The sequence below is a fragment of the Cyprinodon tularosa genome, unplaced genomic scaffold (assembly GCF_016077235.1).
Source record: "Cyprinodon tularosa strain WSP-4 unplaced genomic scaffold, ASM1607723v1 ctg11, whole genome shotgun sequence".
NCBI lineage: Eukaryota > Metazoa > Chordata > Actinopteri > Cyprinodontiformes > Cyprinodontidae > Cyprinodon > Cyprinodon tularosa.
This window is the reverse complement of record NW_024037893.1, coordinates 2071422-2093323: the sequence shown is the minus strand read 5'-3', so window position 1 is coordinate 2093323 and position 21902 is coordinate 2071422. Positions and strand designations below refer to the sequence as shown.

At 40.4% G+C, this 21902-nt stretch overlaps 2 protein-coding genes across 2 annotated transcripts in view; one reads left to right on the top strand and one right to left on the bottom strand.

Moving 5' to 3' along the window:
* Positions 1 to 126: 126 nt before the first annotated feature.
* Positions 127 to 4365, top strand: psmd6 (proteasome 26S subunit, non-ATPase 6). Its single transcript, XM_038295459.1, has 8 exons — positions 127 to 391; positions 836 to 1041; positions 2362 to 2507; positions 2573 to 2792; positions 2875 to 2983; positions 3105 to 3273; positions 3982 to 4059; positions 4159 to 4365. The coding sequence occupies exons 1-8, from the start codon at positions 247 to 249 to the stop codon at positions 4253 to 4255; spliced, it is 1170 nt and encodes a 389-aa protein (XP_038151387.1). The 5' UTR covers positions 127 to 246; the 3' UTR covers positions 4256 to 4365.
* Positions 4366 to 7944: 3579 nt separating this feature from the next.
* Positions 7945 to 21902, bottom strand: part of LOC119790089 (ataxin-7) — a 41927-nt gene continuing 27969 nt past the window's right edge. The window contains exons 6-13 of the mRNA XM_038295435.1: positions 18294 to 18573; positions 15349 to 15683; positions 14927 to 15009; positions 12787 to 13067; positions 12500 to 12686; positions 12295 to 12416; positions 10597 to 11758; positions 7945 to 8372 (exon numbers count right to left, since the gene is read on the bottom strand). Of these exons, the coding sequence (XP_038151363.1) occupies positions 8355 to 8372; positions 10597 to 11758; positions 12295 to 12416; positions 12500 to 12686; positions 12787 to 13067; positions 14927 to 15009; positions 15349 to 15683; positions 18294 to 18573 (2468 nt within the window). The 3' untranslated portion in view covers positions 7945 to 8354. The remainder of the gene's footprint in view (positions 8373 to 10596; positions 11759 to 12294; positions 12417 to 12499; positions 12687 to 12786; positions 13068 to 14926; positions 15010 to 15348; positions 15684 to 18293; positions 18574 to 21902) is intronic.

Sequence of the window (21902 nt, the reverse complement as noted above, 5' to 3'; positions counted from 1 at the left end):
TTTAACCAAAGCTGAACAGAAAACAACTGATCCTATTCAGCTCAACATAACTGTTTTTATATATATCCGCCAGGGGGCAGTACTATTAAATCTGCGCTCCTTTTTTCCTGCGGCTCTGGCGGAAACGGCACCGTTCAGTGTTTTCCGTAGTCATCGTCGTATAACTGGGCAACTGTAAAGAGTGGACTACATCCACGCGAAAAGGGCCTTCTGTTTATTTGTTTGCCTTTTTTATCTAGCGTCAAAATGCCACTGGAAAATCTGGAGGAGGAGGGTCTGCCTAAGAACCCAGATCTGAGGATAGCTCAGCTGAAGTTTCTGCTCACAATGGAAGGCCACCGAGACGATGAGAAAGTGAAGACCGAGCTAATGGATGCTATCAAAGCTAACAGTGAGTTAGCCTCTTCAAACTCAACGATAACATTGAGTCATTTGAAAATATCTTGAAACAATCCGTTCAGATTAGTTATTTAGTTATAGTTGACTATTTTTAACGTGTATGAATTAAGTTTGATAAAATACAAAATGAAAATAAAGGCTTTGTAGCAGCATTAGCATGTGAGCTAACAATGTTAGCGTCCGGTAATAAGCTTTAATTTGCGCTTCATGTTTCTAGTTCAACACAAACAAGAACAATTACAGGGTTCACTCGTTAACTTTGTGTTCATATAACGTATTTGTGCGTCTAATAATAAGAGAGGCAACGCCACAGCCTTCTCTAACATCTGAATCGATGATTTAAAGCCGTTTTAACCATCTTGCTACGGTGGCCCTGAAGTGCAAACTGCAATTACAAATCTAAAAGCGCAACTTACTCTTGTTGTGTCTGTTTCAGATATGGCTCCCTATTATGAGGGCCTGTGTAAGGAGCTGAAGTGGCCGCTAGACTCTGACCTGCTGAGCAAAATGAAAAAGGCCAACGAAGAGGAGCTGAAGCGCCTGGATGATGTGCTGGAGGATGCAGAGAAGAACCTGGGAGAGAGTGAGATCCGGGATGTCATGATGGCTAAAGCCGAATATTTAATCAGAATTGGAGATAAGGTGAGATGATTCAGCAAGGAACATGAGAAAATCCTCAGATTTGTGGCAATATATTACAAAATTGTCTTCAAGGTGTGACTTAAAATAGTAATTGCAGGTGCATAACTAATGTATAAATACTAACTGATATATTTTAAGCAGTTATTTCTGTTTAGACTATTGCGGCTTTCAGCTAGTAAAACAAGTTTTAGTGTAGCAAAAAAAGTATAAAGAGGATATTTTAAATAAAGAAATGTCCCGTTATGACCTACATTGGAGGTCTTCAACAGGGGGTGTGCGGGGGTACTGCATGGGGGCTGTGAAAGTTTTGGTTGATTAAATTTTTTTTTATTCCCCCCTTTAATTTTTTCCACTAATTGAAATGTATTTAAATAAAATTTAACATGAATTCAACAGACTGTAGTAAACAGATAAATGGAGGCAGAAGATGTCTTTGTCATCAATCCACACATTCAGCGACACACAGGAGCTTTTTCAAGCTGGGCACCGTTTCATTCACAACACCTGTCCCATCAACCAGGAATCAGAAATACTTTAATAATCCCAGAGAGAAATTACTTTCATTAAATTTCTTCATCAGTAATAGAGTGACTATAGGACCAGTTTGATATAACACTATTTCATACAATATATATAGTTAGGGGGTCCCCGCTCCATCTCGCCATCCTTGGCCTGGAAAACGTTTAAGACCCCTGACCTATATGATTATAAGATTCAACTGACAGTATTCCCAAAAAAAAAACAATCCACTGGACTTTGTTTCCCAAGTGTGAAGATGTTTCGCTTCCCACCCAGGAAAATTTTTAAGCTTTATAAAGCTTCCTGGGTGGGAAGCAGAACGTCTTTAAACTCGCAAAACAGAGTCCAGTGGATTGTTTTTTTACGTTTTTGGAATGACTATGACCTGGAAGGCTAAGAATCTTCACCAGCATATGGACGTACAGTAGTTAAGATAACAATCACCAACACCTTAGAAGAGAAAAAAGTTCAATTACACAAAAATATAATGAAGCTGGCCGTCCTAATGTTTATCCTGTTTTATTAATGGAAAGTTAAGTGGAAAGTCGTTTAAAGTCGGAACCACCGCATAACGGAGACTCATTCAACAGTTTGTAGTAGCTTCATAAGGCATGACCTAGAGCTGGAATCAGTGACTGAAGATCCACCTCCCAGATGTATTCGGGACAGAGCTTATTCTTTCACATTCTTAGCTTATACATTATACATTTAATTATCTCACCTCTTTTCACAGCGAGATATGTTTTGCCTGTAAGTAAACAATCAGAAATGACCCCGCCCATTTGTCCTCTGTTGCTTTAGGAGGGCTCTCTAACAGCTTTCAGGAAGACCTACGACAAGACTGTGGCTCTTGGTCACAGGTTAGACATAGTCTTCTACCTGCTGAGGATCGGGCTTTTCTACATGGACAGTGACCTCATCACCCGCAACTCAGAAAAGGCAAAGAGGTACGTCCCTCCCTCGGTGTCGCTGTTAACTTTGCGGTGTGTTAACAGCTGTTGTTTGGTTGCAGTCTCATTGAAGAGGGAGGAGACTGGGACAGGAGGAACCGTCTGAAGGTGTACCAGGGCCTTTACTGCGTGGCCATCAGGGACTTCAAGCAGGCTGCAGAGCTCTTCCTCGACACCGTCTCTACCTTCACCTCATACGAGCTCATGGACTACAAGACCTTTGTTACTTATACAGTTTACGTCTGCATGATTGCCCTGCAAAGGCCCGACCTCCGTGAGAAGGTTAGGAAACAAAGTGAAAGAAGTGATCATGCCTGTAAATATCCTGTAAGTTTTTAAACCAGTAATTTTTTTTTTCTTGCAGGTGATAAAAGGGGCTGAGATTCTGGAAGTGCTGCACAGCCTGCCTTCTGTCCGCCAGTATCTATTTTCCTTGTACGAGTGCCGTTACTCCGTGTTCTTCCAGTCTTTAGGTGAGTTTGTCTTTTATTATTTAAAATAAAATCCCTCTGGATAAGATTGTGTCGTCATACCCTGGGCATTCTGTATTAAGGAGTCCTGTTTTCTCCTCCTCATGTTAATCATTTGTTCCAGCTCTGGTGGAGCAGGAGATGAAGAAAGACTGGCTCTTTGCCCCACACTACCGCTACTACGTAAGGGAGATGAGGATCCAGGCTTACAGCCAGCTGCTGGAGTCCTACCGCTCCCTTACGCTGGGATACATGGCAGAGGCCTTCGGTGTCAGCACAGAGTTCATTGACCAGTGAGTTGGAATCTTCAGCTTATGTTGGAGATATTTGTTTTAGTACATCAGTGGATAAAACATAATTAGACATTGTCTAATTACATAGTCTGCAACATTCCATTATATGATTGGCTGATCAAAAAGAGAATTTCCCTTTGTGAGCTATGTAGCGCTGTGGCTAGCTGTGCTCATTAGCTAAAAGGTTAGCCTCCTTAAGAACATTCAGTTAACCAAACCGTCCATTTTTTACAAGTAGAATAACAGTTCTTTTTGGATATGTTCAACTTGTTATCAGATAAGGACATAAGACATGGATTGAGACATGTCATCCTGTTAAATTGCAGAGTTCAGTCTGTCTTAGAAGTCAGTACTTTCCTTCAAGAATTATTGTTTTCTACTTTTGGCTACTTTGTTACCAAAAGGAATAAATTAAAATAATAGCAAATAAGGATAATAAAGTTGTCACTCCTGTTGAAACTTGATTCTTATGAACCTGGCGCAGTAGTTTATCATCCCAATCGGCGGGGCTCCTAGCACCTAAGTTTTCTTCTGCTTTAAAAAAGTTGAATTTATTTTGTTCTGCATCTTTACAGCAAATGTCCAATATTCAGTGTCTGTACACTCCGTGGTAAAGCAGAAATGTACCTTATTATGGGTAATTAGTATCATAATCAGTCTGCATTCATCACATCAATTGAATCCTCATGTCATTGCTTTTGCCTGCAGGGAGCTATCCCGATTCATAGCTGCCGGACGTCTGCACTGTAAAATTGATAATGTTAACGAGATTGTGGAAACCAATAGGTAACGTTTGTACATTTAAATGCCCAAATATACCAATGGAGTAAATTTTTTTTTTAACCAGAGAATGAACTTAACATTTTGTACTGTTTTTTTTTGCAGACCTGATAGCAAAAACTGGCAGTACCAGGAAACCATCAAAAAAGGCGACCTGCTGCTCAACAGAGTGCAGAAGCTATCAAGAGTCATTAACATGTAACTACGGCGGCCATCTTTATTTCAGTGATGTTTCCCGTTGATTACCCAAACCTGTTATTTGTCTGACAAAGTGGCTTATATTGTGTATATAATAAACCTGTTTACCTAAAACGGTTTCAAGTTCTTTTGACAAACAAGGCAGCAGCAACTTTTCATATAAATAACAGTATAAATTATTTTATTTACACAAACTTGTTACAAAACAAATATACTATACAATCTTTTTCTTTAAATATTAATTCTAACCTATGCTTTTTTGTTCATGAATTACATAGCAGCCAATACGTAAAGTCCAGCTGAAATGATTCTGATAATGTATACAGAAAACAAATCTATACACGCTTTTACAAAGAATGAATGGTGGGTTGTTTTTTTTTCCTCTTTCCCAGCCTTGATTTGTATTATGACGTTAACATTCCTGGTCTGCAGTGCGGACAGAAACTCTCCAACAGTTGAATGAAATAAAATGTTTGTGTTGTGGAAGGAAAACTAAGGTTTGTTTGCTGAGCAGATGAGCTCTGCTTTTTAAGGGTTCACAGGCTGATATACTGAACCAAACTCCAATACTCTGAACATTCAAGTAGGTTAAAACAACCCAACGAATACTGTCTTCAAACAGTCGGGGAGAAAAACAAATTCAGGCACTTTCTTGATTTGATATTTCTAGAAGCTGCTGAACTCATTCTGGAAAAGCTGGGATTTAAATGGATTGGCAGCGAGGAAGCAAACCGTTCCTCTCTTCCTTGCAGGTAGCCAAGTCCTTACAGCGTTTTTTTTTTTTTTTACCCCCCGATCGTCTTCAAGTGTTTTTTCATTTGGATAAACGAGCACAGCTTCAGGCCATGACATTTCAAACTTCAGGGTTACAGAGTTTGATCTATAGGCAACATAAAAGCGTCTGGTAAAAGCACATGTGATTCAGACCTTGGTAAGTGAATAAAGGTTACTTTCATACAGACACATGCTACAGTGGCGATATCTCCCCCCCAGTCCCTCCTTAAAGGTAGAGTACACGATTCATGAGATGCTTCGATGTATTCAGATGTATTGCATTGTAGACTTGGCAGTGAACCACTTTAAAATAGTCATCTCCGCGGACACTTTTTATTTTTATAAATAATCTCCAAAATTGTACTAAAAATTCATTTGTAGGAAAAATGCCCGTGCAAAAATACATACTTTACTATGTACAATTGTTAACAAAATATGTATTCTCAAATAGGGACACATGTTTGATACATAGGCTACAATAAAATGAGGAATTAAAGAGTCTTTCCTAAAAAATAAAGTGTTTCGGCTCCACTTGACATCAGTGAGGGGATTTTATATAAATCAACAAGGGTTACCAAAGCTCTGATTTTCTCAAAGTCATCTCCATGAATCTCGCACCGTAAAACTACTATTCAAAAAGCAGACATTCTGATACGATGGGCAAGCACTGCGTGTCTTAAGACTGGTTTGATAAAATAATTGGAAAATAAGGGCGTCCGGAGTTTGTTTCAATAATGCAATTCTAAACAGAGAAACTGATTCTTAGGGGTATATTTCAAGTGTTTGGTTAATGATTATCAGCTGAAAGTTCTCAAACAACTGAAACTACTACATAAGACCAATAAAAAAGGACTTTTTAACACAATCGCTTGACCTTGTCCAGCAGAAAGTCACGTTTCCATCCCTACAAAAGACATCTTTACTGCAGAAACTGGCTGTTCAAAGAAAGCGTCCAAGCCTTTACCAGAATCAGGCCTCCAAACACGTCTCTACGACATTAACCTGTGCATATCTTGAGCTGAGCAATTTCATAAAAGAAAAGCAGCTTATTTGGCTCAAAGATCCAAAGTTCTCCTTTTCAAATGAAGGTAAATGTTGAATTTGATTTGAAAATCAAAGTTCCAAACAGTAGAAGAGTTGAGCTCAGGTTTAAAGTGTTCATTTGGGGTCAGATTTGCTGGTGTTGGTCCAAAGGAGCAGCTGTCTACCACAAAACTAAACCGCACACAGAATCTCTGGATATTTTTTTCCAAGAAGATAAGACACCAGAGAGCATGGATAAGATGAAGGCCACTACTAAAACAAAATGACAAACTTCAGAAGAGCAACAGGCTGATCTACCCGCCATGTGGCACTGAAGCAGTAATCTATGCTAAGAAAGAGCAGGGATTGAGGGCATGCACTATGCTTCACATAGAGATACTTCTCAAAGGCAACATCCCAATTTTATTGATCTTGTGTAATTATTTGTAGTCATTTGAGAAACTTCCCAGAAGGTTCTAATGGCCTGTAAGCCTTAATCTCCAAATGGGAGTGGAAATAAACCTTTAGAATATATATCACAGTGTCTATTCATAAGTTTCATTTTTTGAATTAAACAACAGATGCACCATTTTATTGAGATCTACCTGTGTTAGTATAATGCCTTCTATGGAGATCCAAAAGTGCCCAAATGTAATAAATTAAAATAGCAAAAAATGACTAAAGATAAATGGTCAATTAGCCAAAGCCTTGAATAGACTAGCTAAAAAAATATTTATCAGACCAATTATTTCATGGTCAAAAGCTGCATTTATTTTATCTTGTAGTATTACCCATCTGACTGAGTGGGCGTGGCTCATATTGTCTTTAAATGATTGGTCAGAAGGAGATGTAAAGATCACCAATCAGATGTCACAGTCTATGTTTGCGTGTCATGGCGGACAGCAGCAAAACAACCACAAACTAATGGTTTTAAACATGACTTCAAATTTAAATTAAATTCACATTGAATGCTATAAACATATTCAGCAGATTTGCATAAATTTGAATTTTTTGTTTCATTATTTCTCGATGTATAATGTTTAATATATTTTTTGCAGTTTTGGCACTCCATAGAGAACAGCTTTATCAGCGAGGCGTTGATAAGGTAACATCCAGAGATGTGGTATTGGTTAGACACCGGAAGGGACAACTAAAACCTCGGAGACGAGCAGACGTGCAAGTTTGTTCCAGTTAAGACGTACCGTACCTGATTCCGTGTGAAGAAACCAAAATAAAACATTACAATTCACATCTTTCCACACGCAGCTGAGGGGTTTCACACAGCTTCGTGGAGATAAAGTAGTTAAGTTGTGGGTAAAACCATACAGCTTGTAAAAGTTTCTTTTTGATCCACATTGCACTGGTTACTTCTTCATGAGCGGAACTCCGCCCCCCTCGATGCCTTTTCTATTCTGAAGTTAAAAATAAAAGAAGTCTGCAAAGCTGCAGCAGCTTTTGGCGAGCTTTGTGGACAGCTAAGCAGCATATTTGGAGAAAAGTATTTAGTGCTGTTTTCACAGTCGGAGAAGGGGGGGGTTAGGTCTACTGTTACAGTGGTGTTTTTTTTTGCACAACGTATAGATTCAGGAACTGAACAGGCGTCCCCTCAGGAACAGGCTTTTCTCTCCAACGGAGGAATCGATCCAATGGGCACGTCAGGTGTCCTTTTTCACATAAAAAAAAACAACAACCATCTTCCTCAAGGCTACAAAGACCCCCTTTTATAGGACAGTGTAAAAAGCTTCTAAGAAATCAGAAAAAGGTTATTCTTGCATAATTATCGTGGATGATTACAGAGCTAACCAGATTATCCGCCGGCGGAAGGGGGGGGGGCTGCCGCTGTATGTCATAGGTAATACAGTCATCACTTTTCTTCTCCTGCTCTCCTTTGCAAGGCTTCGGGGGGGTGTATTTACGTTGCGGACTCCAGCAGAATATGACATTGCACAGTTTACGCACTCGCTCCTCTACTTACTCAGAGGAGAGCGGCTTGCTGTGCTCCCTCTACCTCCTAAACAGCTGGGAAGACCTCTCAGATTCTGGGGGGAGGGGGGTTCTACATTGCATTCAGAACCTCTGCCTATCCACGTCTCTTCAGACACACTCACACATGGCTTTGGGAGAAACACTAAGGACAGCGTCTACTTCACTAAGCAGTCCAGATCATCTCCACCCTGAGGATTGTGGGAAGCTGAGAGTCACGTGGATTTTATTTCACAAGGCCTCGTGCAGTCCAGAACAGCTTGCACACCACTCTGGACTTTTCTCTGTCCGCCCGTTTTCATGGCAGAGGCAGGAAGTCGCTGTCAGGGACGAGCTTTTGGCTGAGGAAACAAAAGACAAGATGCCAATAAGTTTCACAGAAAAGCCAATCTACTGACGGGTCTCTTTGGTTTAACATATTTTCTAGATGACCTTTATACCGTCGATGCTCGTCAGCAACTATGTACAGGTCCCCTTATTGTGACTTGTCCTTAAGTTAAACAATAACTTTACCAGGATGTTACATTAAGAACACAGAGTGGGCGTGGATATTTAGTTAAAAACAATAATGGCTAAATGTTGTTTCTAAAACCAAAAAGGACTGCTTGGAAATACAAAAGATTGACTACAGACTGCTGCAGACCACATGAGCGGCTCAACACAATAGTTATAAATGGCAATTACTGATCCTTTTATTTATTTTTATTATTATTACACATTTTACCTATGTTTAGCTTAATTATTATGAACCTGTGTGGTAAGAAACAGTAACAAAGGCGATGTGCTGTCATGTCACAGCATGATTATATTCATGATGAAACATTTTTCAGATTTTACCCTGTTTATGCATTACATTCACCAACTTCTGCAACAACAAAAGGCCTCAGACACAATTTCACTCACAACCAAGATTAAATCTATTGACCCCCTTCCCACTGTGGAAAACAGTCAGCTTTAACGCTGATTTATCCATTGCTGATTTGAAATAACTTTCCTGACTTGATGTGGGGAAAAAATTATGTCTGATGTCTTTTTCTTAATGCCTGATTAATTGCCTTGTTGATTTACTGTGTTGCCGTTAAAACTGTACACTTCAATTGCTCAGAAGCAAGTCTATAAAATTAAGTTGGACTTTCTACATGCATCTATCAGCTGTGATTTTATTTTTTTGTTGCATCAAACCACCTTGAAAAAGTTTACCCACTGTTGGCAAAGTAGCTTGAGATCAATTACATGAAATGGAAAGTTAAGCCCGGTGTACACTGTGCGATTTTCCAGTCGGACCGACTTTTAGCCTGATCGTGCATCGTGAGTTGTGTAGTGAACAGGGGGATACGAGGGGCGATCAGCCTCTCATGACCACCTCCCGATCAGGAATCGTGAGATCAAACATGTTTGATTTTCTCCCGACTGTCATGGGCAAATCGCTCACTGGGCAAACAAGGATTCTTCTTCCTCTCAGATGTAAACACAGGAGCGTGGCAGAGGTGCAATGAGTGAAATGCAGTTCTGTTTGTAAAATTGACAGACCGTAGTAGCCACGTTTGCTCAGCCATGTCTTTTTCCAAATACGTCGTCACCTTTTCTTTTTAGGGCTTTCAGCACAAAATTGCACAAATTGCCAAGGCAGTGCATTTCACTATAGTGAGCTTAATATTCCCCTTCTATTTGTTTGGCTTCCGGAGAGAGGAGTCAGAGTAGTTCCATCTCACTGTGGAGCTGAGTCCAACGTGGTTTTTAGTCGTACAGTGTGAGCAGGTAGAGTGCATCAGAGCGTCGTGCTGCACATACATCGTAAGCTGTGAACTCACACTGTACGACCAAACCCTGCGGTTTCAGTCGAACAGAGTGAGCAGTAGCTGCGTGCAACGACGGAAAAAGATCGCTCAGTGTACGCCCAGCTTTAGTTGTCTTCCTCCAGAGGCAGAGCTGTTTGCATACAGGTATGCAACAATTTTATAAGTGATTCCCATATAATTCCAGTAAAATCAATATGTGGCTAAAAACAATAACCGTAATTTTCGGACTATTAGCCGCACCAGACTATAAGCCGCAGGTTTGTAATGTTTAATGTCCGTCTTTATCGCTGTCGTTCTGTCTCGTACCACTCGCGGTAGAAGACTGCTTCCGGAGGACCTCCGCATTCCCGCGCGTGCGGCTACCGTACTTGTGTGTTGAAGCAAATGTGACGTCAACATGTTGGATGATAAAATCCATAGATTTAGGTATTACCCTGTAAAAGTCTGTAGATAAGCCTCATTGTTTTTAAGCCTCAAGGTAGAAATATGGGGGAAAAGTCGCGGCTTATAGTCAGAAAATTACGGAAAATGCAATCATGTTTAAATGGTATAAAAATGTGGCATCATCACTACTAAAAATTTTTATTACCGAGCAAACAGAAGGTTCTCCAACAAATACATGAGAATTGAGTTTATAATCGAAGTATTTAAGAAGTGTTCTGATTCTGACCATGCTTTTTTAATGGCATCATTTATGCATTGTAAAAAAAAAAAAACTTTTTGCTTATTTATGCAAAACAAATGAAATGACTCAATAAACACCAACCTGATGTAAATGTGAATTGTTGGGTAGACCTGGCGTCCCTGGAATGCTTCGACTATGTTTCCCATGGATGTTATTAAGAGCCGGGGACTTTGTCATTTTGGTTCTGCCTGGTCCGGTTCCTCCTGCTGCTCCTTCCCTTCCCAGACTACCACCTCCGCTGTTGATGCCACTCGAAGCAGAGGAGCTTTTGCGCTTCTTTGCCTCCAGGCGTCCATCTGAGGAGTGGTGACTAAAGTTGGTGTGATGGTCTGATGAGGAGGCGGGCTGGTGGTGGACAAAAGGCCCCAGAGAAAGAGTTGAGTCACTGCTGTTCATAACTACACTCATACGCTTTATGGACTCTGCGGGGCTGCCTGAGGGAGGGCCTCGTGTCGGGGGCCCAGAGGAGCCACCTGCTGAGCCTCCAGAAGGCTCTGCCTTGAGACTGAGTGAGTTGGTCCGCACACTAGGGCCACAGTTCAGCCCCACGCTGTGAACTCCACTATGGGAGGAGGATAGCGAAGATGAAGGTCCTAATGAGCCATGATGGTAGGTGCTCCCTGAGCTGCCAACATTTGCACAGTTCTTCTTAAAAGAGGAGGATGATGATGAAGGGAAATTGGCATTAGAAGCAGAGGATTCAGAAGAGCAATGGGAGGAGGAAAGGACTGAAGCGTTCTTCCTCTTCTTCCCCGTGCTGAAGCTAGCGCTGCTACTGTTTATGCTCGCTCCAGTGCTCCCGCCACTAGTAGAGTTTGGTAGGGCAGCTGTGGACGAGCCAGAGGAAATTTCCTTGGACTTGAAGGATGAGGAGGATGATTTGGTAGTGGCGCTGCTGCCAGATGAACGTGACTTCAGCGCCCGGCCTGAGGCTAGGGAAGGAGCTGAAGAAGACAAAGATGAGGACAAGTGGGCTGAAGGCATCTGCGGCAACGAAGACACTTGTCTGGCCTGCGTGGTGCCAAAGGCCGGGTGCTCCTGGCCGCCCTGAAGGGAGCTGTGAGCGTTTAAGGTGGTCCCATAGGAGAGCGATGCCTTGCTCTCACTAGATTGGCTATAGGGGGTTTGGGGCAAGGCTGCGGGGGGGCTCAGGAAGCCCGATGAAGGGGTGCTACTGTGGGAATTTGTGCTTGTCCTATGGGGGGCTACAAGAGGGGAATTTTCCAAGGCGAATGGGATTTTCCTAAGAAATAAAGAAAAAAAAGAAGGAATACAGTTTATTAGTTTTGAATTTAACCACAAAACCGTTAGATGTGTGGGTTTAGAATAGAATAGAAAATCCATTTATTTTCCCCACAATGGGGCAATTTAGGTGTTTACAGCAGCAAAAACATTATAGAAAATAAATGGTTACACAAATGTGGACCTTAGAAAACTGTATAAGAATAAAATAATAGTGAAGAGTTAAAGAAATAAACATAATACATTTTATGTGGTATAGACATTTTTAAAGGCTTTCTTATCAGCTACCTTGTTAAATCTTTAACTCTTGTGTTTCTTAAAAAGAAGCACTTTTCTGCTTTGAGACTTTAGGCTTAACAGGAATCTCAGACTTTTATTTATCAAGGGCGTATAAACGACAGTAAAATACATATTTTTCCTTTTTAACCTAACATACTGACTGGGAAAGGATAAAATAAATGTACACTTGTCTAAACTCTGGAAACATTGCATTTATTTCCTGTGGCTAAACCTAAAAAAAAAAGGAAAGAGACTTACTTCCACATCTGAGAGTTAACATGCTTTTCCATCATGGTGGTTAGTGCACATCGCACTCTGTCCCGTCGCCTATCAAAGGAGTAAAAGCCCCTCCCGATCAGTCGACTTCCAAACGTACAGTACTGGAAAAGAAAGAGAGCGTAAGTGAGGGACAAATGTTGTCATCCTTTGTATGTTTATTGATTTATAGGTATACATCACTTACAGCTGCCGGTCGAGGGTGGTAACCTGAATAGAGACAGTCCAGTTTGTCTGTGCCGTCTTCCCGCTCCTCATTCTCTCCTTCATCACTCGAGGGTCTGGATACAGCATCTGGCGTAGACTGGGGATGGTGCAGGGACTCATGGACCACTGAAGGATCCGAGGAGCCTCCAGCATGACTGTTGTTCAGTCTGATTGAGACACGATTGGGAAGATAAGGCAAACATGCAACCTATTTTGGAAAACGACAAATTGCTACAAAAACTTGCCCAAAAGCGGCACAGCACTTACCGTGGAAGACCAGGGCCGTGAAATTTGGACTTCACCAATAACAAAGGCTTTGTGGTATCGGGGGCTGGTCCGTTGCCATGAGAAACCGGGTGGGTATCATGGCTAGGGGGGAGCTGGGGAGAGGGGTGTGGGTCCCTGAGAGGGGCAGTTTGCTGGGGAAGGGTTTGGTGCGGTTCTCGATCCCTCTCCCGCTCTCTCGGTCTGTTCTTGTGTTCTGCTAGCAATATATCGAAGCGCTTCCTTCGTCCAGGCACGGCCCGCCGATGGCTTAAGGAATGTGTCTGTTGGCATGTTGAAATATAATTAAAACAGTAACTCACTAATATGTGTTATCAAACTTCTCTACTTATTTACAAAGATGGCAGAAATGTGGGCTAGTGGCCATCATAAAAACAACTTTCCCACGGATCACTGATTGGGTTTGTTTCTGTTCATTTTGAATAATTATGGCTTAAAAGCTGTTGAAGCTTTTCATAGACTCCTGTCGGTTTTCTCTGATATTGACATCCAGTCTCTCAGGTGAAGTGGGGCAGGTTTAGAGTTAACGGTTGACAGGGAACAGCTATGCCTTAAATCCCCTGTCTATTTAAACCCTGCTTCTCCTCATACCTTCCTTTGCCGTTACTGTAGGATTTCATTACCAGTTTTGGCATCATTTATATATAAGTGCTTTCCAGATGAGCAGCTCTGCACCATGAAAAATCAAAGCTTCTTAACTGACGGGCAAATGAAGGCACAAAGTGATACACAACAGGGAAGCCATTCCAAAAAAAGTAGAATCAATGGAAAACTGATATTAACACCAATCCAAAGTATCTTCTAATGTTTTGCCAAAGAGAGAAGTGATGCCAAAATTATTGATTTTTTTTTTTAAATGAGGGCCGAATTATGTCCTATATACTGGATTTTCGCCAAATTAGGAAATTGAAATAGTGTAATTTATTGTATAATTTGCTCTTTACTAGAAAGGATCCTCTGTTATATACAGATTTTGATGTCATATTAATTTCTATCGAAGATATTTCCTAGGATTGGTGCCAAGTTTTGCATTGAAGTATCAGGACAAGTCTTTCATTTTCTGTTCTGTATCCAGTACAAAATGCAGCAATAGACAGATTTCATTTCAGAAACCAAAACCCCTTCCACCAAACAGTTCAAGAGGTGGCCGCCCCCTTTCTGAATTCTGTATACATTTTAGAAAAGGAACAAGGTGTCCAGGGGGCTGAAGTCACCCTCTCCTGCTGCTCCTTGCACAGCAGAAAATCTGCATCTCGGGTTGATGTGGTCATAAAGAAAGGTTTCTATAAACAAGCTTCAGCCTTTGCAAAAATGACAAAGATCTCCAAACATCTCTTATCCAAAGCATGAAAAGATGAGGGGTGTCAATTAAATCCAAGTATCACAAATAGCATGATTACCAGTAAGACACTGTTGTTTGGTAAAGGACCAATGCACTGACTGCAGATAAAGCCGTATCCACTCATGATTTTATGAATGGTCAGTGCAATCCAGGAGGTGTTTTGTCTTCACAGGATGTGCCATATGAATTTGAAAGTTTGTTACTGTATTTACTAAGATAACAACAGAAGCCACAATGCAAAGAGTTTAAAAACCCATTGGGATCTTTTTCGGCTGCAGGCTGTATGGATAATACCCTGCAGTCAAAATTACAAAACACAAATAATATGATTAAACCAACCTAATAGTGTTTTTAAAGCTAGACTGAAAAGAAATAACAGTGTTAATTATGTTATCAAATATATTTGTATTCATTAAAGCTCTTATTGTACAAATACCTGAAAAAAATATTTTAAGTGGGTCTTCATAACCATAATAAAAAATGTTCTTCTGAGGTCAGCTTTCATTTGGACCAATTATGTGAGAAGTGCTGATTCCTTCTTTCTTGATATATGACCCGAGATATTTTATTTAAAAAAAAACCGCTGCAGATATTCAGTTTTCAATCAGTTGCTTATAAAGGTTAAAAACCTTTATTTAGAGGCCCAAAGCTATTACACTGAGGGATACTTCACAGTTTTTAAAAAACAACAGGTCTCTTTTTGGTAAATACTACGTGCTTTTTGCTCCGTTTAGAATTAATGATATGATTCATTTGCTGAGGAGAAAGCAGAGTGTGTACCTTGCATGTTAGGGATCTTGTGCAGGGTTTCCGACCTGTAGCATCCAAAACGCCACAGTGGATATCAGGATTGAACTCACGCTCTACAGGCACAAAAAGCAGGATTAAAAACATGTTAGCTCAGTCACTACTAACATGTTATGTATACAACATAAAGTTTCTGTCTTGGGAGGTTAATCAGATGGTTTCTGTTAGATGTGTAATTCTAAGATGAATAATTAAGCTACACAGCTGATGCACTGATGTCATGCGTGAAATGATCTGGTTTAAAAAATGTTGAAAGAAAGGTAAACAATGTCTGAGAGTTAGGTCATTAAAGAATAATAGGCGGCTTTTAAACCAATCGTATGATTATTTACAGTCAAAAAAAAACAAGCTGCTTAAAAAAAGTATTGTTCATCTCTGGTCCCCTTCCAACTGACCTGACACCTTCTTGTTAACGTGGCGTTTGCTACTGCTGCTGCTGTCTTGCTTCTTGTCTGCGGGCAGGCCCTTGCCGTTGGGAATTGGACCAGAAACCAGCAATGGAGGCTTTGGTATGGAGGGAGAGTTAAGGCCTGGTTTAAGGGCTGATGATGATGACGACGATGATGAGGAGGACATGGAAGTCGTGATGACGGCAGTGCTCACAGTGGTGTTAGAGGATGGTGCAGAGGAGCAGGATGAGGTGGCGGCGGGGGCCGGTGGAGCCTGCCCCAGCTTCGCTGACGAGTCCGGCTTTAGATGCATCTTCTCCACCGTAACAGCGGGGGTAAGGCTGGAAGAGAAAATCACAGGGACGGAGAGGGCAGTGAGGGCCAAAACTCCAGCTCTGCATCATACTTTATACTTATTGTCCCCATAGGGGGCATTATCCTTTTAAGGTTTTGCTGGTCTGTTTCCATTAAAAGTAACTGAAAAAGGCACTAAAAGAGTGGGAGGAATAACAATATAAATCATTTCATATTACCAATGTATTCATTTCAATTAAACTTAACCTTTTATGGAGACGAGATAAGCTGATGCTTTATATGGATCTACAAAAATGTACATGATTAATTAAACCCTCCATTAAAGATGCTTCGTTCTTGCAGAAAAGCATCATGCAGTTGTCAGGTCACATGAGCTCTACATGAAATAATACATTGATATCTGTGTTTGTAATATCTAAGATCTAAACTGCGTGAAACTCCTTAACCCTCTATCCCAACCTCTAGGCTGCCCTATTTCTAAAGGATATTTTCTAAAAGTAAGGTGTCAGTGACAGGAATGTAATTGCTGACTGGACACATTAGACCACAGTCTATGCATTTGTCTATGCCTGTATTATGACGTTGCAGGCGTGCTCTCATAGATAACATTTGATGAAAAGAAAATCACATTTCCCAAAAACAGTATGCATAACAAAACTAAACATATCAACTAGGGCTGGATGATATAATCAAAACTTGTATCGCGACATATTTCTCCATACAATAGAATTTCAATATACATATAAAAACATAAAAACTGGAGAAAAACTGTCAGGAATGTTAGCAGGTGCCTGTGCAAACCTACTTCCAATATAACATTTTGGAAATAACAGTTAAAACCACCCCCCACATCTAACCATTTCTAATTGGAGCCACATGCTCCACGTGTTTCACATGTTTCTTGCATACATTCATGTTTACAATATAGCTAAGTCTGAAAGTCTGTGTTCATAAATTCTTATAACAAATTAACAAAACAACCCATAGCTACCTCTGAAAGTGCAAACTAAAGGTCATCTGTCAGGTCTGAAACGTCTGACTTTTTATAAACCTTTATTTTTCACTCAGGGCAGTTTTTCTTTTCCAAATCACCTTGTAAAGATTTCTCTCCCCTTCTCTCACTCATGCCACAGCCCCCTCAGCTCTAGTCTTTACTTATGTTGTTCTGTTTGTTCATGAAACTTTGGTTTATTTTAGGGATGCACGATATAATCGGCCCCCTATCGGTATCGGCCTGTATCGACCTTAAAACTGAATATCGGCCATCAGCCACCCCACCGATATTTAAGCCGATATTTGATCCGCTTCTGAGTTTCTAAAGTCTAAAAAAAAAAATACTACTACTTCTTCCTCAAAAACTTATTTTTTACAGCCTTAAAAACTTCTAAAGACGAGGGAAAAAATATTGATACATTAAAATATCACAATATCTTCATATGCTGCTATATTGCCATTTAAACACACCATATCAATCTCTTTTACTAATGAAATATTGCTATATGTCATCGTTATGCTACGAAATCCCCCGAAAATCCACGAAATTTTGCCATATTTTTATATATATTGACGCGGTATCGATCTATTTTACTAACAAAATCTCACAAGAATTTGCAAAATATCACAAGAGTTTGTAACAGAATGATGAAATTTCACGAGATTTTAAAAGTAAAATAGATCGATACAGCGTTTTTTAAAATCAATTTGATATCAGCATATAAAAATATATTTGAGTATATTATTTTTCAAAGTGTCAGAAATGGATAACAAAACTGCTATTTTCAATGACTACTTATTTTTGTCCAGCTTTAACATCGGTATCGATATCGGTTATCGGCTACACGAGTTTTAAAATATCGGCATATCGGATTTCGGCCAAAATCCCAATATCGTGCATCCCTATTTTATTTTGCACTTTACATCTTTAGTCAGATTAAACAGATTCCACCCCTTCTTTTAACCTAGGGCACAGTGAACTTTGTCAACAGGAGCAACACATCCTAGCGTGAACCAAACCTTTATCACAGCAAACATTGGTTTAATTAAAACTAAATTGATCAATTTACACATTTGTTAATATCACAGGACAGCTTCCTGTCGAGGGTGAAGAGCTGGAACTCTCCTTTCTTTATATAAAGGCTGAACGCCGAGCTCAGCACCTCTACTCAGACTGTAAGCTGCGTAACCAGCTGTTTTAAATGAGCTTCATGCTACACTGTCCGTGCATCATTCATCAGACACTAAAATCAGATTCATTTGTTAGGATGGCCTTTTCAGGGTACAGGCGTTGTTTGGTCACCTTCCTTTGACCGGTCATTGTGATACTAAAACTTAGCCTGTTGTGGCTTAGTCTACTGTACTGCTGCCTCTTGGCCAGGTCTCCCTCGAAAAAGAGATTTTATCTCAAGGGACTTCCTGGTAAAATAAAGGTAAAATAAAAAATAAATACCACTGAGCACAGCCTACTGCTGTAGCCACAGGCTTTAATTACACAACATGTTGCAGATGCAGTGAACACAGACTGTAACATAGATCAAAATATTAAAAGTGTGCCTAAAAGTCATACAGCCCTCATGGAATAAATAAGGGCCCAAGGCCTAATACTAAATAATCTGCACAAGTCAAAAGGAAAAACGTACATTTTTTCAGGCTGGCTCGTCCTGTATTGGGTGGGAGCAGGTCTTCGCTGAAAACCTTGTTGTTTGTCTTTGGCTGATTTCTGAAATTTTTGATTGGAGGATGCTGATGAACAAGATGATGTCACAGCGGAGACGGCGGTGGATGATCGGCCGAGGAGTCCTCCGCTTGTCACTCCAGCCATGGTCCCAGAGCTTAGCCCGCTGCCAGCACTTCGGTTTCTGCCCGGTACCAGAAAGGGTGACGTGGAGGCTGGCTTGATGGTAGAACCATGCCGCCTCTCTGCAAAAATGGCATAAATCAGACTGAAATTAACACTTAATTGAACAAGCAATGAATATCTCTGAAGCAAAGACTGCTCAGCCAGACAGCTAATACTGTTTCATGAACAGAGAGGAAAACAAATTTATTCCAACAATACTAAACAGGTTACCGACAACAACGAGAAAAGGAACATTTGTGATTCATGCTTTCACAGCCTGAAATAGAAGCAGCCAATAGGTCAGGAGCTTTAAGTCCTGACTGAACGTCACTCAGCAGCTGCTGTGCAGGCTGATAAAATGCTGTTTGGGAGAAGAAAAGGTGAGCATGAGTCTTCATTGTGGAGGCAGAAAAAAAAAAAAGACTTAAGTAGAGGAAAAAAACTTCATTATACCTCTGATCCAAAATTATGTGGTCAGTCTGACCGCATTTAATTTGGTCAGACTTCTAGTTTCCAGAATCATTACATGAGCATCATTCTAATCATCACCGGGGTTATATAATCCCAGGAGGCGAGCACAGAAACATCAGGCTTTCTAATGTAGCTAATATTAGGTTTAAAAGAATCCTGGGGTCTGATTCACAAAGCTATTTATGTGGACGACATATGCTCTGACAATTCAAACATTTTCTATAAGTACAGCACTATGACACTTAAGTTTAATATACGGTCCATGTATGGAACCTGGAACAACCAGAAGGTGCAAGAATGGAAAGAAGGAAACAAAGAAGGAAGTAAGGTAGGATATAAGAATGGAAAAGAAAAAAAATAATAAAAGGAAATAATGTTGGGGCTAGAAAAAGAATAAAGAATATGGATAGGGCTGAAACTATTAATCGTCATAATCGATTCTGGAAATAAACCTAAACTAATTAAGCAGTCCATTAAATGTTAACTAAAGTATTGAGACCCTAAAACATGCCTTTAGCCAACAGTAGGGATGGAACGGTTTATGAAAACCTTCCGAACCGTTCGGTTCGACTGTCTCGGTTCGGTTCGCGTGTGTTGTGTTCGGTTCATGTGCTGCTCCATTTTCTCATAGGCGAAGCGTTTACACTCCAGAGCAGAAGGTGGCAGTACTGCAACCAAAGCCAACCACCAGTAGTAAACAAGAAGAAGAAGCGAAGCAGCATAGCCAGGTGTAGCAGAAAAAAATCAGTGTTGTGGAGAATTGTGTGGGTATGGCGAGTGGGAAAGAACAGGCAGGGCTCGATGAGTACAAATTTCATTGCATTTGCCCGCCGGGCAAGTGCAGTGATCGCAAAAAAAATTATTTATCACTCAAAATTACTTTAAAATCACCGACATTAGCTGAAAACGAACCAGCCCGCGCCATTTTTGTTGCTTTGTACACATTCTCGCGTGATTTGAAAAAGATGCGTGATTTGAAAAAGTCACAAGATTTTCCGCCAGATGGCGTGATTTTTGTCAACCCAGCGGTCATTTTGATGTAGTTACCAAAACGACAAACAAGCTAGAAAGCGCTATTATTTGGCAGTCTTCTGTACAGTGGTCATACATTAAAAAATGTTCATTAATTTTTTTCTCTTAGACATTGGAGAGGTGCATTTAAATGTTATAGAGCTAAACATGTTAAATTGGTGACCTGTTATGTTATTATTATTGTCTTGTTGCTGCATTTATTTTGTCAGGGAAAACTAATCCTGAGTCAGTTAAAAGTCAGGGAATTCTGAAATTATGTAAGACTGTGGAAACCCTGTATAAAATAACTGTATAATGATTCTCTAGAAAAGTCACATTATATTAATAGTATTATCTTGTATAAACATACTGTGACTCTAAAATAAGTTATTTATTTGTGAAATTGACTTCTATCTTGTGATTTATCTTAAGTTTTTAACCTGTCAAGTTTTTTTTTTATTAGATTTTTAACATTACAATTTGTATTTTTCCCAAGCACACAACAGTTTAAAGCAAAGTTTAGTTTGAAAAGAATGTGCAGGAAGGATTGAAAGGCATGTTAAAACGGTAATGTAGGCTTGAGTTCATTATCTGAGGCATGCATATACACACCAGGAACCTGTAAAATTAAAAAATACTGAATTACAAAAAACGTTTAAAAAACAAACATGTTTCATTGATATATATACAAAAACTAATATTAGGAACTATATTTTTCAAACATATACTGGGCAAGTAAAAATTGTTTCTGGGCAAATGAAATGTGAAAGTCACTTGCCCAAAGGGCAAGTGGTAAAAATCCTTAACGTCAACCCCTCGTAGGTCACTATAAAGTGCTGCTGGCGCATCTTCCAACTCCTGTTCTTTCCCACACAATTCTCCACAACAACTGATTTTTTTCTGCTACACCCGGCTACGCTGCTTCGCTTCTTCTTCTTGTTACTACTGGTGGTTGGCTTTGGTCGCAGTACCGCCACCTTCTGCTCTGGAGTGTAAACGCTTCGCCTATGAGAAAAAGGAGCAGCGCATGAACCGAACGCAACACGCGCGAACCGAACCGAGACAGTCGAACAGAACGTTTCGGACAGTTTTTAAAAACCGTTCCATCCCTTTATATATATATATATATATACACACACATATATATATATATGACATATACACTCACCGGCCACTTTATTAGGTACACCTGTCCAACTGCTCGTTAACACTTAATTTCTAAGCAGCCAATCACATTGGGGCAGCTCAGTGCATTTAGGCATGTAGACATGGTCAAGACAATCTCCTGCAGTTCAAACCGAGCATCAGTATGGGGAAGAAAAGTGATTTGAGTGACTTTGAACGTGGCATGATTGTTGGTGCCAGAAGGGCTGGTCTGAGTATTTCAGAAACTGCGGATCTACTGGGATTTTCACGCACAACCATCTCTAGGGTTTAAAGAGAATGGTCCAAAAAATAAAAAACATCCAGTGAACGGCAGTTCTGTGGGCGGAAATGCCTTGTTGATGCCAGAGGTCAGAGGAGAATGGCCAGACTGGTTCGAGCTGATAGAAGGGCAACAGTGACTCAAATAACCACCCGTTACAACCAAGGTGGGCAGAAGAGCATCTCTGAACGCACAGTACGTCGAACTTTGAGGCAGATGGGCTACAGCAGCAGAAGACCACACTGGGTGCCACTCCTTTCAGCTAAGAACAGGAAACTGAGGCTACAATTTGCACAAGCTCATCGAAATTGGACAATAGAAGATTGGAAAAACGTTGCCTGGTCTGATGAGTCTCGATTTCTGCTGCGACATTCGGATGGTAGGGTCAGAATTTGGCGTCTACAACATTAAAGCATGGATCCATCCTGCCTTGTATCAACTGTTCAGGCTGGTGGTGGTGGTGTCATGGTGTGGGGAATATTTTCTTGGCACTCTTTGGGC